The sequence below is a fragment of the Cupressus sempervirens genome, chromosome 8 (assembly GCF_028749045.1).
Source record: "Cupressus sempervirens isolate cs-2001-9-10 chromosome 8, ASM2874904v1, whole genome shotgun sequence".
Taxonomy (NCBI): domain Eukaryota; kingdom Viridiplantae; phylum Streptophyta; class Pinopsida; order Cupressales; family Cupressaceae; genus Cupressus; species Cupressus sempervirens.
Genome location: NC_143125.1, coordinates 420,343,504 through 420,361,691, shown reverse-complemented (window position 1 = coordinate 420,361,691; position 18,188 = coordinate 420,343,504). Strand labels below are relative to the sequence as shown.

At 34.9% G+C, this 18,188-nt stretch overlaps 1 protein-coding gene across 3 annotated transcripts in view; it reads left to right on the top strand.

The window, feature by feature from the left end:
* The window catches only part of LOC149543030 (anthranilate phosphoribosyltransferase), a 243,676-nt gene that overhangs the window by 56,693 nt on the left and 168,795 nt on the right, over positions 1-18,188 (top strand). For all 3 annotated transcript variants that reach the window (XR_016355584.1, XM_089797960.1, XM_089797961.1), the window contains 3 exons: positions 13,016-13,173; positions 13,390-13,473; positions 13,606-13,658. Coding sequence is in view for 2 of the 3 variants with exons in the window: in XM_089797960.1 (XP_089654086.1) it covers positions 13,016-13,173; positions 13,390-13,473; positions 13,606-13,658 (295 nt within the window). In the remaining variant the exon portion in view is untranslated. The remainder of the gene's footprint in view (positions 1-13,015; positions 13,174-13,389; positions 13,474-13,605; positions 13,659-18,188) is intronic.

The window sequence follows — 18,188 nt, the reverse complement described above, 5'->3', positions numbered from 1 at the left end:
TGGCTTCACCACTTTGGGCTTGGTGAAGTTGAGTAGGACATGTTAGAGAATGTTATTCTTGGCAGGCTCTTGTTCAATGTTTGGGATTTCTGGTGCGTCAGGATTTCAGACAGGTCTCACAGAGGAGTTTTGGGATATGTACATAATGCCTAGTACATATGGATTTACTTTTGACTCTCATGTGCATGATTGTTTTTTAGGTGCATAGTTCAGTTGCACATGTGTCAGGTAGTGTGTATGGTAGATGGCTCACTTTGTGTAGTTTGGGGAAGCAAGCTTTGTCAACTTTTCAACTTGTTTCCCTTTGAGACGTTTACTCCTACAACATCTACAATCAGATTTGCTTCAATTTGGTAGGTTCATTCAGTTGTATTGGTGATGATGTTACAGGAGTTGGTAAGTGATCACAAAGACATTACTTAGTCTTATCTATGGGATCCAAATGGATTGAAATGTATGTTTTTGCTCTGATATTTAGCCTGCAGACAAGCAACATTCGGGAGGGCAGATTGTAATGTCCCTATTTTTCACTAGCATAAGAGTTTGAGGGATTAGACTATTATTTATTAGGGAAGTAATTTGTAAAGTACTTGCTTGTTATTACAAGAGACCAAGAAGTCTATATATACAAAAAGAATAAAGCGATGTTTCCTTAGGAAACGATCGTAAAGAATAGAAATATTCTATTGTAGCTAAAAGAAAGCTAAAGAAAGCTAACAGATAATTACAGACTAACTAATATTAGAAACATTCTAATATTTAGAATAGATTACAAATAGATAACCATTAACTAATAATAGAAGCTTATCTATTATCGTAATATTATTGTGATCCTTGTAGGCTAACTATTGTGGATAAAGCGTCTTCTGAAGAAGAGACTTGATTATGGGAGGGTCTTATCTTCTTCACAATTCAATGTGTTCCAGTTTGGTGTTCGTTTGACTCAGATTGAACTTCGTTTGAGCTTAGTTTCATGTATTTATTATTTATGGTAACTATGGTGATGATTGAGAGGGACCCTTTCTATTTTTAGAAGTACATTTGGTCACATGGGGAAATAATAGGCGTGACTCATGTTTTAGATGCTTTATTAAAATGATATTATTTTGAGAATTATTATTATTTTAGTGGCCAAATTATTATAAAATCATTAATGGCTTATAATAAAGTTACAATTTAAAATTATAATTTCATTTAAGTTGAAGGTTGAGTCATCATTGGAAGGGGCCATTTATTTAATTAATTCGTGGAAGCCTGTGCCAGGGTATTACTTAAAAGGTACATGGAGTAATTATATTTAAAAACTCAAATATGCAACCAAAAAGAAAAGTTTGCATTGAAGTGAAAACTGTATGTAAGAAGCTATTAGACGTTGGTGTGTTGAAGAAGATTTTGGCTTTAATTACTATAAAAATAAACCTCTAAATTTGATATATTTATCTATTATATTTTGATATGTTTGTGCTGAAAAGTATCCAAGGGTTTGAGCATTTTTTGCTGTTGAGAGAATGGTGAATTCTTTTGGTGGAGTTTGCACTTAGAGTTGGTAATTGTTATGCCAATGAATTGTGCCTAGATTTGATTTCTACACTGCAGATTGATCAAAGGTTTGGAAGGGGAATTTGTGCAAGAGATAGATTTCATATCACTGCTCTATTTGGTACATGGATGACTCACAAGTTTGATCATACTACTGCATTTATTGGCCGAATCTGATGATTATATGGCTGCCATGATCAGTAGCATTTGTCTTTTCCGAGGCAGCATTGGGAATTCAAACAACAGCGTTTTGTATACTGCTATGTCCAAGTGTGAGCTAGCATATTTGTCTTGGTGGCTTCATAATTCTTCTCCAAGATCCATGCCAACTTTGGGATGAGAACTAGTTGCAACAAGGAGCTAACATCAACATTCTACCATTGCCAGATCCTTTGAAAAATTCTGAAAGTTAAATGTGTGCATCATTGGTTACTTTGGCATTATAAATATTAGCAAAATCTCATACATTGAATAAAGTTGGTGAGCTTGTTGTGATGACATTTTTATTTAATGTGTTGTTAGTTTTCAAAAATTCTGGATAAAACAATAGAAAAACATATATATTAAAAACACATAAAAATTGCAAACTTTTCAAAAGGAAAAAACAATCTACCAGCATATAGAGCAAGCAGGGCTCATTACACACTTTTTGTTTTCCACAATTGTAATTGATTCTCATGTCTTTCTGTTACTTGCAGCCCAACCTTCAAAACCCAACTGAATCTCCATGTCTTTTCCCAACTTGTAATATGAGTTTCAAGAAGATGCCAAAAAGAGGAGTTGAAAATACAGGTTCAGAATGAAGAATTGCTGAAGATCCTGGATCGATACTTTGAGACAAGAACTAGTTGCAACAAGGAGCTAACATCAACATTCTACCATTGCCAGATCCTTTGAAAAATTCTGAAAATTAAATGTGTGCATCATTGGTTACTTTGGCATTATAAATATTAGCAAAATTTCATACATTGAATAAAGTTGGTGAGCTAGTTGTGATGGCATTTTTATTTCATGTGTTATTAGTTTTCAAAAATTCTGGATAAAACAATAGAAAAACATATATATTAAAAACAAATAAAAACTGCAAACTTTTCAAAAGAAAAAAACAATCTACCAGCATAGAGCAATCAGGGCTCATTACACACTTTTTATTTTCCACAATTGTAATTCATTCTCATGTCTTTCTGATACTTGCAGCCCAACCTTCAAAACCCAATTGAATCTCCATGTCTTTTCCCAACTTGTAATATGAGTTTCAAGAAGATGCCGAAAAGAGGAGTTGAAAATACAGGTTCAGAATGAAGAATTGCTGAAGATCCTGGATCGATACTGATATAGTAATGAAACAGTTTAAGAGTCAAATAGCAAAGGATTGAAGAGTTATTGTCATAATTACAGAGTCTGTGGAATACAAAGTTTCATAGGATGTCAAAAGGACAGATTTGCTCAAAAGGAGGGTTTGCTCATTAAGTATCAGTGCATGCTACAGGTTCACATCAGAAATATCCCTCTATGGATATTTGGTCCAGTTTTTTCTGAGTGTTCCACATGAATATATGCAAACATTTTTGCATGTAAACTGATTTCTATTTATCTGACAAATTATATTGAAATTTATAATATCAAACTTATTGAGACTGAAATTAAATATGAACATTGACATCAAAATAGATAAATCATTACAACCTCGTTTCCAAATAGATATGAAATACCTCTATTACTGCGAGTTTGTCTTAAGATGAAGACCTAGCAGATTTGCTCAACTTAAACTCCATTGCAAATCCACCAAAGAAATAAATTGGGTTTCCATCCAATCCACCAAGAAACCTTGAGGGCTTCCGTCGTCAGGTTTCAAAACTGAAAGCTAGAAGCTCTGAAAAATCTCCAAGAGAAAATAATAAACCAAGTATGCCTAGAATGAGCATCTCAATGTTCTTTAAGAGCACATCCCCATTGACTCTTTGTTTTCCGTCTGCTTCTTTCTTGATATTCATTTTCTTTGTCTCTTTATTATCCCTCTCTTTAAATGAAAATGACTTCATTAAATTTCACTAAGCTCCATTTGTAATGTCCCCATTTTTGGCGAGATTCTGCTGATGGTTGAGTCAGTTCATTGTATCGACCCTAGTGAGCTGACAAGGTGATTAGGGGGTTCTAGTTATGGACTTACTATTTTGAGTAAGTCTATTTTTGGCAGTGCAGTGGGTGGCTCTGGCAGTTGGTCGTCATCTGCAGTGGATGTGGTTATTAATTGCATGAGCATGTATTTATTAATTAATTATTAAAGTTGCATTATTATAATAATAATTTTTTATTATAATAATGATATTAACTATTAAGAGATAGTACTAAAAGAGTTGTGTTGGAAAGTTTCAGGAGTTGAGTTGTTTTGGAAAACTTTCACAATTTTTGAAGTTGAGTTCTTCTGTGAAACTTTTGCCAACAAGGGATTATAAATATGAGCTCATTTCATTGGAAAAAGCATCGATTGAATATTATTTGCTTGTGTCTTTGTGACTTTTGATGAGTTATCTTGTGCCCTTGCTGAGGTATAAGGGTTTGAATTTCCGAGATATTGAGTTTTTCATTTCTGTACTCCTGTTGCTTGGAAGAAACTAGTCACCACTGAGGTATTAGCATTATATCCTAACTTATCCACTATCATTACTGTAATTGAGAAGTTAATTGTGTGAGTGGTGATTTGAATCTCTGAGGTTTGCCTAGGAAGAAGTATTGGCTGTGGAGGCTTTTTCATTGCATCCGAAGTTCATATCGAGGGTCGAATCTGTGAAGCTTTGTTCCCTTGCTGAAATAGCATTGATTTTGGTTATGATTTGACCTGCTTCCTCAGAGGCTTCTGCTTGTTATTAGGCAACATGTCAAGTTTTGGAATTTTATTCTCATCAAATAACCTGTGCGTGAGATACTAGAATTCAGTGTTTTACTAAATTGGCCTTGCTAATTGATCTAGAGATGCTGCAAGAAGTTTGGGAGGCCTGCGATCTATCTACAGTCCCACTGTTTCATCACTGGAGTCTGCCTTTATAGCAGAATGGACCACGTTTTTCCTAAGGGCCTTTAATCACCATTGTTCCTGGATGATTTCCTTGTTGGAGTTCACGCCAAACTGCCTGGGCGTGGTTATCTGTGGTTAGCGTTTGTTGGACAGGCTTGTGAGCATTTTCTTGAGGGCCTGAATTGCAATTTTTAGGGCCTGCGACCCATATCTGGAGCGTGTGATTTAATTGAGGCAGCCTTGCTATTCATTCATCGCCTGTGTTTGACATATCTGAGGGCATGTCTGATTTTGGTGGCCTGCGGGTGCGAAATGGAGGACAGCTAAGCTGCTAGTTTGAACCTACATTCATTGCTGAAGCCCAACGATCAGCAATTGGAGCTCTGTGCTAATAATTTTAGAAACTGTAATTAAGTTTGGGTGGCAACGCTCATCTATACTGGAGTTTCTATTAATGATTGACAATTGTGATCATGGAGCTAGAGATATAAAACAGGTGCCTTTGCTTTCTGTATGAATTTAGAGCAAATCCAAATTTACTATGGTGATTATCTGTTGCAACATCTTTAAATTTCCAGGCTATTGCAAATTCAATTGTTGGGTTAGTCATATTTGATTGTAAACATCAAGTAATCATTATGTTGATTTTGAGCATAGTTGGATTGTGTTTGTGAGACTGAATGCAAGGGAAGACTTAGAATTGTAATTCAGCCAGTCATTCATATAGTTTATTTTAGCATTACCTTTGATCAGGCATCTTATTTGAGAATTTAAGGAGAAATAATCAATATTCAGCGGAACTCGGTGTGTGTTTAAGCTTTAGCCGGGTCATGGTTATTACACCATTAAAGTCATTTAATACGTCATTAAATAATTAAAATATGTTGTCATTTAATCTGATATAATTCGACAACTTAAAACTTAATTATTTAATTGGCTTTTAATGTCCCAAAAAGGGGACACTATAACATCCTTTGTTTCAGCCATCTCCAATACACTTATAATCTTACAAACCAAACACATGGGCCTAGATTCCAAATCTCAATGCATGATTATTATCCATAGCTGTATACTAAATTTTAGAGAATCAGTATGATCTCTAAGATCCCTAGAAATTATGAAGTTTTCTAACTTGGGGATAAATAAAACTCAAGTGTAACACAATTACATCTTTTTAGTGCTTACAGACTTTTAGTATCTTTTCAATTGGCAATTAGCCAAGTAAACAGGCAATCAGCCTCTTAATATTATATGCCCAAAATTAAATAAGTTGACGGCTTCCACTCAAGGTGCAACTTGGTTCTTCCATTCAGTTATTGTGTCTACAAGGAAATTGAAGGACAAAAAGATCAAGTATTTATTATTTATAAATTTGCAAGCAATATATCACTATCTAAATGGTGATGTCAAATGACACTCAATTCCAAGTCAGCACAGGAAAGTCATATTTATTATGTGGTTGAAAATGTCTTGGGGTGAAAATCATGAAATTTGGGTAAGTGTTGAAAATGGCCAAATGGTGCCGACATCTAATTTCTCTATTATACTCTGGCAAGTCACAAGATCCACCTCAAAAATTGTGAAGTGGACTAAGCCCTTGACATCTAGCTTATATGTTATATTTTCTGATATGTGGGTATGTATTACTGAAGAGTTTTTCATTTTACATGAGCACGTAATTTTATGATATTATTAGAAGATAGATTCGATTTTTTAGTGCCCCTATAAAGTCATTGTATCTGTTAAATATCCCAGGATTTTGGATATGCTGTAACCAGTAATAGCACTTGTAGATTTTATGTGTTTTTCAAGTTACCTTCTCAATGCATATGTATATAATATTAAGAGGCATGTCTCCATAGAGACACGTCTTTTTAATTCTTATTAGTTATCAATAACATCTTATTATCATGCTTAAGCATATGATAATGACTTATACACACACACACACACAATATCTAATATATATATAAATATTTTAAATAAGTGAATGTAATGTCCCCATTTTAGCAGTTGACCAAGTGTGTGTGCGTTAGCCTTGTTCTACATGGTCCCGAGGGCTAACGAAAGGTTTAATGAAATCCTGGAGTGTTTTGGCCTAGTCATTTCCAGTTTGGGCCAAAACGAAGTTGAGTTACTCAGTTTCAGGCATACTTACTATTTTTAGTAAGTCGGCAGGACACAGTGCAGGTCAATTTTGGTGATTGGATTTGATACTCCTCGGTGAGAGCTTTCCGATGAGCTATCACTCGCATTATTCGGAGTTCGATTGCTAATACATTTTAATGCCTGAAGTTTTATTAAAGTAACGTCTAATTTAATTGTAAAATATTAAAGTGTTACTTTAATATTTATTTTATGGGGATGTGTACCCAAGGAAGACATAAGGGGTATTTTAATATATGTTTTATAAATTACACATCTTTTATCCCACATTGCCCATATGAGTTGAGCGGACCCTTGGAAATAGAATAAAAGGAAGCATTTGTGGCTTCATTAGACAGGTTGAATATGAGAAGAAATTGGTGTGTGAGTTGCCGCTCCGTTCTTGGCATTTGAGGACGTTTATCCTCTCTTGTAACATTCTAGACGTCATTCCCTTGGGGTTTGGCCTTTGGAATTCTTTGTTATCGGCTTCATTATCAGGCAATTTAGTTGCATTTCCGGCTACAGGCAGATTTGGTATTTTGCTCATATCTTCTTCACTACTTCTCCGACGCTTATGCCGTTTTGAGGGAATGATATTACCAGGGTAGTGGACTGATTGAAGGACAAAGTACTGTAGCAGCAAGTTCGAAAGCATGGGCTGGAGTATTATGTCAATAATGCTGAAGTAATTAGTGAGTTGATAAATCTGCCATGTATTTGGTTTTATGAATTTTGAAAATAACATTTTATTGGCAGCCGTTCATTTCCACTTTGCATATTATAGTAGTTTCTTTCTTGTTTATGTTGTATGATACCAATTCCATGCACAAAACACAACAAACAAATAAATATTTGATTTCTGGAGTTATAAGGGGTTTAAAACATTAAACGGAGAAATAAGAGGTTGAATGCAAACTGTTTGACATAATTCCTTTCAGCAATTTGGTTTAGTTTTTGGGACATTCAGGGGTGCCCATTACAGTGAAGTATATATCTCATATGTACATAAAGTATACAACATATATATATATCTTAAGTAAGTTTTGTCCGACTGAAACTACACTAACATTAACACTCCCTCTTAGTTTAGAAGGATAAATACATAAGTAAATAATACACCATTGGTAATATTTAGGAATGACACATCAAGGAAATCTTTGATCAGAAGACTTCCATCCTATATGATATGAAATGCGTATTGGCCTATCAGAATATCAACACATGATATTCACCAATGACTCTGAGTAAATATTCACCAACGACTCTGAGTAATGGCCTATCAGAACATCAATAATTGATATCCACCAAGTACTCAATACGCTAATGACCTATCAGAATATCAAGGCAAGATATTCACCAAATACCTATCATATATCTATACAAACAACATATAGACCGTTAATTTAATAACATCTAACACTTGTTGATTTACAAGATAAAGCCTTTCATGATCTATTTCAACATTTACATAAAATGTAGTTCATGATTTTAAGTTATTGTAAGGTTGTCACCTTCCAACAACTTCTGCAAGTACAAGTGATAATCATTGGGAAGTCGTCACTTCCTCATGATGTACACAAGGGGCAGGCCCATACACACATGACATGAAAAGTTCACATGAAGTTACCACAGATACTGTCATTTGGTGTTGTCATGACATCTACCATGAAACATATCAGAGGTAAGGTTTTCACCTCAAACTTATCTCTCATAGACAAAAATGTATTGCAAGGGATTACACTTGGAGATTCTTCTTCACGAAGAAACACTAACCTTTTGACCTCCTTGTCAAGGTTAATAATAAAGTGTCGAAAACTACCTTCAAGTCTGATATCAACTTTTTTGACCTCTTAGTACAAGGTTCTCTCTGATGAAGTGTCAGACTCCCTTTGAATCTATTATCATCTTTCTAACCTCTTGGCAGCAAGTTGTGTCATGCTTCCCTAGTTCAATAGGTATCCTAATAGCATAAGACCTTCTAGCCTACATACATCAAACTTCATCCCATGAATCATAGTCTTTCAACTGCTTTAGTTTCTGATCACTGGAGAATCCATCTCGACATGGTCTACTCCTCTGAATCAATACAACCAAGATCATCAAAAATATGACTGAAGCATATCTTCTATTTGCTCCCTCTCTTTGTCCAAGGTCGCCTTTAATGAACTGTCGGACTCCCTCTTAATATAGAAGGTTACTTCATAATCTTAATCATCAAATATATTCACTTCAAGAGCCTCACATTGTCTAGCATTATCATCAGATGAATTAACAAATTCGAGATCAAAATCTTCTTTGGAGCCACTGTCATAAGATTGAGTTCTGCACATAATGTGTAAAGTATCAACCATATTTTCCTGCAAGAACATCTCCAGAGACAAAGGAAAAGATCAAGGCAAATAACTCTTTATAGTACATATAAAAATACAAATAAGAGAGAGACTACAATAAGTAGATAAATGTAATACTTAAGGATAAGAAATACTTATCTGCACAACTTTGATACAAATTGCTTCAATGAAGGTCCATTTACATCAACTTAGAAAATGTTTTCTCAGATTGTTTGAGAGACATCTCCCCTTTGAATCATCTCCTCACTAAGGATGGTTCAAATGGGAATGGAACATTGGTTATTATTCCCCCCTACAATGTTCAATTCCTACTATTTCCATTATTTATAGAGATTATTCCAAAGTTGATACCATGTTAAAATTCCAAAGTTGATTAAACAAGAAGCTAGATGGGCTACACGGTCACACCAACTTGTTGATACCCATAAAAATTTGTATTTCCCCCTCTGTATCTCAAATTCCTGCTAATTTTCATATCCTCGTGCTAGTAATCATATAATAAAACTTTCACAAATAAAGAAGAAACCATGGTCTACAAATTTCATGGTAGGAACTCAATGTCTATGCAAGCTTTCTCTGGACTTTATTTTAGCAGACTCGTATAGAATTTCATTAAATAGATGATCTCCCACATGTTGAAGATTGGCAGTATTTGGTGTCAAGATAAATGATTTGGTTTCACCAAGTTTGTCAACTTTTGATTCTTTAATCTTTTCTTCATGTGAATGAGTAACTCAATAGGATTGCTGACCATTTCCTTCTGGAGTTGTGCCTTTTCTGGTTGACTCGAGATTGTGTCCTCCTTAACTCATGAGGCAAACTCTATAGCCTGACTGATGCTTCTAATGTTGTGTAAGAGAGCATGTGCGAATATTATGATACCAATTATAAATTTATTAATCAAAACTTCCAGTTTTTTTTGCTTGAAAATATAGCCTCCAAAGCATTTGGTAAGTATTAATCTTCAAAAGAAACACGCAGTTCAGAGAATGAATATCTTCCTCTTCTCATATTGTCATCTTCTTTAAAAAATCACATTGAAAGGTTTCTCAGACTTCTAACGATGCATAACTTCAAAAGATGACAAGAAGTTTCTTAAACCAAATTCATGTGCTCACACTGGTAGATAAATCATATGTTCTGAATACATGCAAAGCCAACTGGAATTGGAGATGATATTGATAGGTAATGAATATCATGTTAAATACTTGCTCTCATTTGATCAATATAATCTTCTAGGAAACATTCCAAATGATGCTATAGAAATTGATAGGGATAAATATGTATGCGCTTTACACTGATAGTGACTAGTGTAGTTGCTGCTGTAATTCTTAAATTTCCGATACGATCTTTTGAACACGATCATTGTATTTCTCCAAGTCAGAATCTGATATGTCAAACATTAATCTTCTATGCACTGTGCTTTATGGAACTCTACATATTAAAATTCCTGATAATGAAAGCGCTGCAACATCTGCACATACGTTCCTCCAAGTATAGCAGATCACAATGAATTCCTCACATGGCAAAAATATCAATGTGGCACTTACAACATCCAATGATCCATCAAAAATTATTAATCGCAGATGTTCGTCCAATGGGAAAGACTGTATTCTTATATTTTTAATCAACAATAATGATGTTATTTCCTAGTCTGGTCTGGAAGACTTAGGCACATAAATTAAATACAACTCGTACAAGGTGATCGAGTCCCTTGTCCATCGTTCATTGGTCCTTTTGACTGTTGTCTTCTTTCTTTTCTTGATTAATACTTCCATATAAGCATCTATATCTAAATCTGATATCAGTTGGCCTGTCAATGATGTGGGCCCTTTTTGTGTTCTGTGCTCCACAGTGGTTCCCTTTAATCCATCAAACACTTAATTGTATAAGGAAGATAATACATCCCAAAACCTGCCTGTATATGATTGGTGTCCTTGATCCGGTCAACTCACCTGCTACTCATTTACATGTGGATGCATGCGCAAAGAGGGAGTCTTCTGAAACCAACAAGCAGACCCACAGTTGAGTTGAATTTTATCTAAATGTTTCCTACCTTTCTCTGACAATTGAATTCACTATAAAATATCGTTCTTCCTTGAAATTGACAGTGTACATCAACAGAAGGTTACAGAGGAAATACTTATGTGGCCTAAGTGGAGTTTAGATATGAGCAAGGCTTTAGAAATGCTGCAAATACAGAGGAAAAACCCAGTATTGGCCCTATTTTTGCATGAAGTCCACAGTCAATTACTGAAAATGCTAATAGCGGTTTGCTAAAACTCCCAGGTCGATCTGATAAACAACAAATGATCGATAGCCACAAATCCTAATCACCCATATACAAGCATCAAGGCACGATCCTTTTCCACAGTCTCAACTTGGCCGATATCAACCTCTGATATTATAATGTCTTCAATGTATATTCAGCAATATATATTGATCTTTTCTGATATATGATAGTCACTACTCTCTCTCTCTCTATATATACACACACCCACACACACACACTCTGCGATTATATAACCTTACTATATTATCTGAATGTGTTTGTCTCTACTTTGGGTTGTTGGAAACGTCATACGAAGACTAAGAATATATTCTTCTAAATCAATTTCCATCACTTTCTACCAGTCATGAAATATTTCTGTCTGGTAGGGAACTAGGCTCTGATACCATGTTAAATATCCCAGGATTTTGGATATGCTGTAACTTGTAATAGCACTTGTTGATTTTATGTGTTTTTCAAGTTACCTTCTCAATACATATGTATATGATATTAAGAGTCATGACTCTTTAATTCTTATAAGTTATCAATGACATTTGATTATTATCATGATTAAGCATATGATAATAACTTATATATATATATATATATATATATATATATATATATATCTTCAGTGAGTTTTATGATTATCCGACTGAAACTACACTACATTAACAGTTTCCAAGGTAAAAGTGCTACTAAGTTGGTTGAAAATGCTTGTTAACATGATAGAAAATCAACCTGTAGTGAAAAACATTAATCAGTGGGGAAGAAACATTGTTCTCTTCAAATTGATAATTGATGGTGTAAAAACATTGGTATCATGAGAAATCTGTGTAATGTAGAGCGAACTTGTCATGTTTGATGACATTTTCTACTTGCTATCACAAATATACAGTATGCACAATTTTCTCCAAAATCTAGATTTCTTATGTGGTCTTTATACTTTTTAAGGATTTATTCATAGTTTTACATGGATTTCAAGTTTTCCTCCAGGGTCATTCATCATGTGGTCAAATCTTTTATTTATAGAAAGGAAAATTCACCATTGTTTATAGAATCTTAGTCATTCTGTGGCTCCATCAAGTCATCTGAAACTCAAATAAAATCTTACACTCTAGAATATCCTCTAGCAGAAATGCAAAACCACTGAATTGCAAGCAAGCAGAAAGGGTTTTATCCAAAGTTTTAGCTAACAAGCATCCACACCCAACCACAAGGAATGGAAATGATGTTTAACATTTTAATTTAGTCGAAACACATTCTTTGAGCCTCAAGCAAGGAGGGGAGAAACAATCCATACAAAATTCTAATTAATTTTTTAGCTAACAAGCATCCACACCCAACCACAAGGAATGGAAATGATGTTTAACATTTTAATTTGGTTGAAACACATTCTTTGAGCCTCAAGCAAGGAGGGGAGAAACAATCCATACAAAATTCCAAGTCATTTTCCCCTTGTACATTATTTTTGTTTTTCTCCAAAATCCTGCAATATTTAGGCATTTTCTTTCCAATAACTGGTCAAAATAAGCATACTTGAATCTTTTGGATTGGTTTCTGTAAAGAAATTAGAAAACCACTTTAACGTTTTTCCCTCAATTTGTGTTTTCATGAAACCATGCAAATCTGAGTCCTGTTAATCTGGAAAGCTCCTAAAAGACAAAGGCTTTGGTGTTTTATCATTTGCAGGTCCTCCACCCGTAGCAAATGTCAGGTCATTGACACATTATGGAGAACCTTATGATGGAAACACACGGTTCTTTAGAAGCACGTTGTTTGTAGCTGCAGTTAGAGCGAGTTATGGAGAAACTTGTCTTTTGCACGGGGTAGAGTGGATGCCTCCAAAGGTTAGATAACAACTTATGTTGCTTATTAATTTAGACTCTAGAGTGTTTACTTATGTACTTTTCATCCATTTATGTAGTTTGGAACTTACCTAGGTTATAATACATTTTGTCAGATTCTCTTCCCTTGTTGATTGACTGCAAGAAAAGGTTTTATGATTTTACATTCGCATGTCTTAGCATAAGTTTTGGAATAAAAATAATAACAATCTATCGCAGGGGGGTGTAACAGAAGAAAAAATGCTTGAACTCATGGGAGCATCTACAATGCTGCCTCCTGCAGCAGCTGTGAAACTTCTTGAGGTATTCCAGTAAAATTGAAGTTATATATTTAGATACAATATTAAGCTTACTAAGGTTAAAACAAAGTATTATGTAATCTATGGGGCTTCACATCTTGTTTTGGAACCTCAAATGTGTGCAATTTGGGTTCAGGACGATCAGGTTGGCTTTGCATACATAAGTCAGCGGGAAGCTCGACCATCCTTGTACTAATTACTGAACCTTTGAACTCTTTGTGCTTATGTGTATTGATGTGTAAGATAGTTATTTACCTGATTGATATAAGAAGTTTTAAGGTTTCCAAATGAAACATTGGGAGTTCAATGCTTGCCTAGAGTTGAACAGCCATTACCTTAAGCGATTTCAGTTCACTCAGGGAGCACTCACTGTTTGCATTCACTTGTTTTTAAATTTATGAAGAGTGATGCAAAAAGATCCAATTTTCCTTTGTTCAAAATTCAAATGCACAAGGAAACTATTGTTTGTACCATTTTTCTAATCAATCTTATATTTCATTGAATAACAATAGGACTGCATCAGAAATAAATTATATTAATGTCCACAAATGACCAAAAGTAAATCAATAAGAATCAAGAGTTAAGAATACACCAGTTCTGTAATGTCCCAATGTTTGGCCCAGGATTTTGGAGAAGAAAGTTGTCTACATTAATGCCTCAGGCAACTTGTAAATAATTAATTATGTTCATAAGTTGAATATTTTTATTTTGATGAAGTGACTTTACCTGGGGCCAGGAATAAAATAATATATATAAAGTCACTTTTATTAGCAAAAAGAATCAATATTTAATAAGTGATTTTACAATTGAATCTCCATAAAGTTCTAAGAGCATTTTAAGAGGAGGATTATGGAAACTCATTTTATCATTCTGGACCCTATGTGTTTTTCTGAGTTGTTCAATTATTTTGCCTAGGACGACAACCCAAAAGTGAATATTGATTTTGTGGATGAAGATTGATTCAGGATTTGCAGGGCTTGGAAACAGTCAATTTATCTTTCAGATTCACTGGTTTGTCAGGTTTGCAGATTAAGGCAAGAATTGGAAATCATGGAAGGAGAAATTAAAAATAAAAGATGGAACGAGAGGAAGTTCGCAAGGAAATACAAAGAGAAATCAGATCTTGATGGTTTCTTTTGCAAATGATTATGGAGATTTTTCAAGTGCTTCTACAAGTGAAGAGGAGTACATGAGTTTTCGTGACAGTGCTAATATTGAATCTTATGTTGAGCTGGAGTTTGTTGAGTTAGCAACTATGGATATGCCATATGAATGTCTGGATGCTTTTGATGATTCAATGATTGAGTATAATGCTAACGTACCATCTATTCAAAACAATTGCAATGTAACATTTAGAGAGGTAATTGACATCGGAAGTACACATGAAGACACATCAGAGATTTGGTTGTGTGAAGAGCCATATCCTTCAAAGCTGATTTTGATCAAAGGCCCAATGAATGACAGGTTTTAAAGAACCAATTGTTGGTGACAAAAGAAATGGTCGTGCAAAACTTAACACATTTTGATAGCACATAACAATTCATTGAATACTTCCTTTGGAAGGTTCAGGTAGAAGAGACAACATAGTTTTATGGTTTGAGCTCCGTTATCAAATCATCAGATTAGCAAATATGCCATAGAAATAATTAAACTCCATTACTTGTATTTTCTGTCAGAGACTTATAGAGCATTCACAAAAAAGGAGAGTGTTGTTGATGAGCTTAACCTTGAGTTAAGTTTAGCTCACTATTTGTTCTATCAAAAAAAAAATTAACTTAGTTTTTGCAGCCATATAAAAGGAGCAAAAATGTTATACAAGAAATATGGAGGTAGAAAAAATAATTGAAGGAATCAATGAGATCCAAAATGACTATGGTTTGGAGCCAAGCTACCTTTCGAGACATAAGAAGGATTTGAGAGTGATGAAGTGCTCAGTGGTTGCAGCAGCTCTAATATCATGGAGATTCAACATGATGACAGCTCTTGGATAAAGCATCAAGAGTGCAATTTCTTTGGGTGTGATATGAAAATTTTGCGTGATGATACATGCTCTATTTTTTATCCAAAATTATCTTGTGATAATCTAATATGTGAGTCACCCCTTGATTCAAGAAACACATATCGAAAGAATGGCAGGGTATGGGATTCAGGTGATATTTTGTGATACCCAACAATTTAGACAAATTGGATCACGAAGATGAATTTAACACTAGTGGAATTGTGAGGTGTGCTCATGATTTCTCTTTCAACACAGATGAAAATGATTTGACTATATTTCAAATGATGCATAAGAGTGGGATGGGTAAGAGATGATATAAAACTGATGTTACACCGGTGCAGAGGTGCAACGGTGCAAGGGGACATCAGGATGAGTTTTGGGTGTGGGAACAAAGAAGGCCTCAATTTAGGGATGGCGGGGGTGCAAAGGGGGGGTGGGGGAAGTTGCATAGCATACATAAATGACTTGAAATGCAGATAATTATTGGTCATGCTGTAGAAAGGCAAAGTAGTAAGGTGCTGAAAATGTTTTTGAAGTCATAAAATTTATTGAGCCTATACTTCCAATGACAAAGCAACGATTTTCATCTTCTGGGCATTACTTTTGTAGGCTAAATCATTTTAGATTCCCTTCGAGCCTTGGACATTTTTATTGGAAGGTGAAACGATGATGTTTGGAAAGAAAAGCGATGCTGATGTTATTGAAAAAGCGAGAACAATTCAAGCTTGATTTACACAACGAGTAGGGAGTTCATAGAACACATCGATAATTGTAATAGGAGGGAAATTGTGCCCAGGAGGAAATTAGTGGTAAAAGTGAATAGCCCTCTGTAATGCCCCCTTTTTGGGACATTAGGAAAAATAAAGATATTCATAAAATATTAAAATTGACTTTGAGAGTATGGATTAAAATTATAAAAGGTCAATTTAGTATTATAAAGTGGGCTAAAATGACAAGGGGAGATAAGACGAAAAGCCAGGAAGGGAGTCGAAGAGTCACAACTTTGTGGATTAAAAGGAGAGAGACTCATTCGTTCAGATATGCTTGGTTTATGATTCAGATTTAAGTTTCTCTCTTGCGAGAGTTATTCAGAAAACTTCAACTTTCATCCAGTGTGAGGATGTAGCCCCTCATGCCGATAGATAGTGGACGAAAACCCATTGTTCGTGGAGACGTCACATCAGGTGTCTCACATGTGCTTACAGGTTCTTTCCTTAGTATTCCAATCTGGCTGTAAAACTATGTTTAAGATTGGATTTTGAATACTAGTTATTGTATTGCTGAGGTATAATACAGTAATGTATTTTAAGGTACTTTATGAGAATTTATTGGTTTTATATTGTTGGTTTGTAACGCATTTTTACTTGTTTAAGTTTTGAATATAATTTTGAGAAAGAAACGGAAAAATATCTATTGGGGATATTTCAGTGGTATCATAGCTAAAAAATCCTACCAGCCTGTGAAGCTTATTTAGAAAATCCTCAAAAAGTTTTAATTAGAATTGTCAGCCTCTGAAATTTGTAATTAGGGATTCATTTCAGAAAATTCAGTATATGGGTATTCCTGAAGATTTTATTAGATGATTTTAATGGTCAAATTTTGAGAACAACTCTATCAAAGAGCTATTAACGATTCTGGATTGGAAAGGGGGTTTTTGGGTTGAATTTTAAATAGACTTTGGGGAAGTTTTGAGAAAGTATCGAACCTGGCTATAAGTCTGTGCCACTCTTTGACGAATGATATATTCCATTATTTAAGCCATATCAATTGTGGAAAGATCTTATCATGGAGGCACATGGAGGCACGACTACAATAATTTATAAAGACTTAATCAATTGATCTTATGTTTGTGCGAGTTTTTCTGGACCCCAATTCGATACTGACATATTAATATATAGTATACTGTATTATAGCCAATTTTGAAGTTGCATGGAGAAAATATAAAATTCATTTATGAGACGTCATATATGGCGAAAAGATTGACCATTTATTAGGTTTTGGAGGAGTCGTCTCAAGCAGAAGAGTCTGGAGAACCTCAACCATTGATCATTGCGTTGATTGAATGGAAGACAAGGTGCGATGAAGTTACAGATGCTGTAGTAGCACAGGACCTACATGCAGTTTCTTTGCATGGTGGTCGTAGCCAAGGGAATAGAGAAGCTTCTTTGCGTGAATTTTGTAGTGGCACTACAAATATTCTAGTTGCCACAGACGTGGCTTCACGAGGCTTGGATGTGACAGGTGATGCACATGTAGTTAATCTGGATCTTCCAAAGGCCATGGAGGATTACATACATTGCATTGGTAGAACAGGGCGTGCTGGGACTACTGGACGAGCAACTTCTTTTTACGTAGATCATGATATGTCTCTGGTTGCTCAAGTTCGAAAAGAATATCAGATGCAAAATTAGGGACTCTCCTATCTTGGTAGTTTCTAGAGTTTTGAAGATTCTTGGAATTATATGGTTATCTCCTCACATAGACATTGCCGCTGAATCTGTCAATAGAAGAATCTGAGTCCCTTGTAGCGTTAGATTTCTTGCACAAGAAGAATGTGTGTGTTGCGTAATAGAGTCTAAGTTGACAGAGAAGTATCATTATTGCAGGCAAAGATATCTCCGAGGAGAGGAGCCGGTAACTTATAACAACTCAAAATTACTATTGAGTGTGGTCCTGGTCAAGGCGGGAATGGAAGGGCATGCTGCGCATAGCCATGGGAA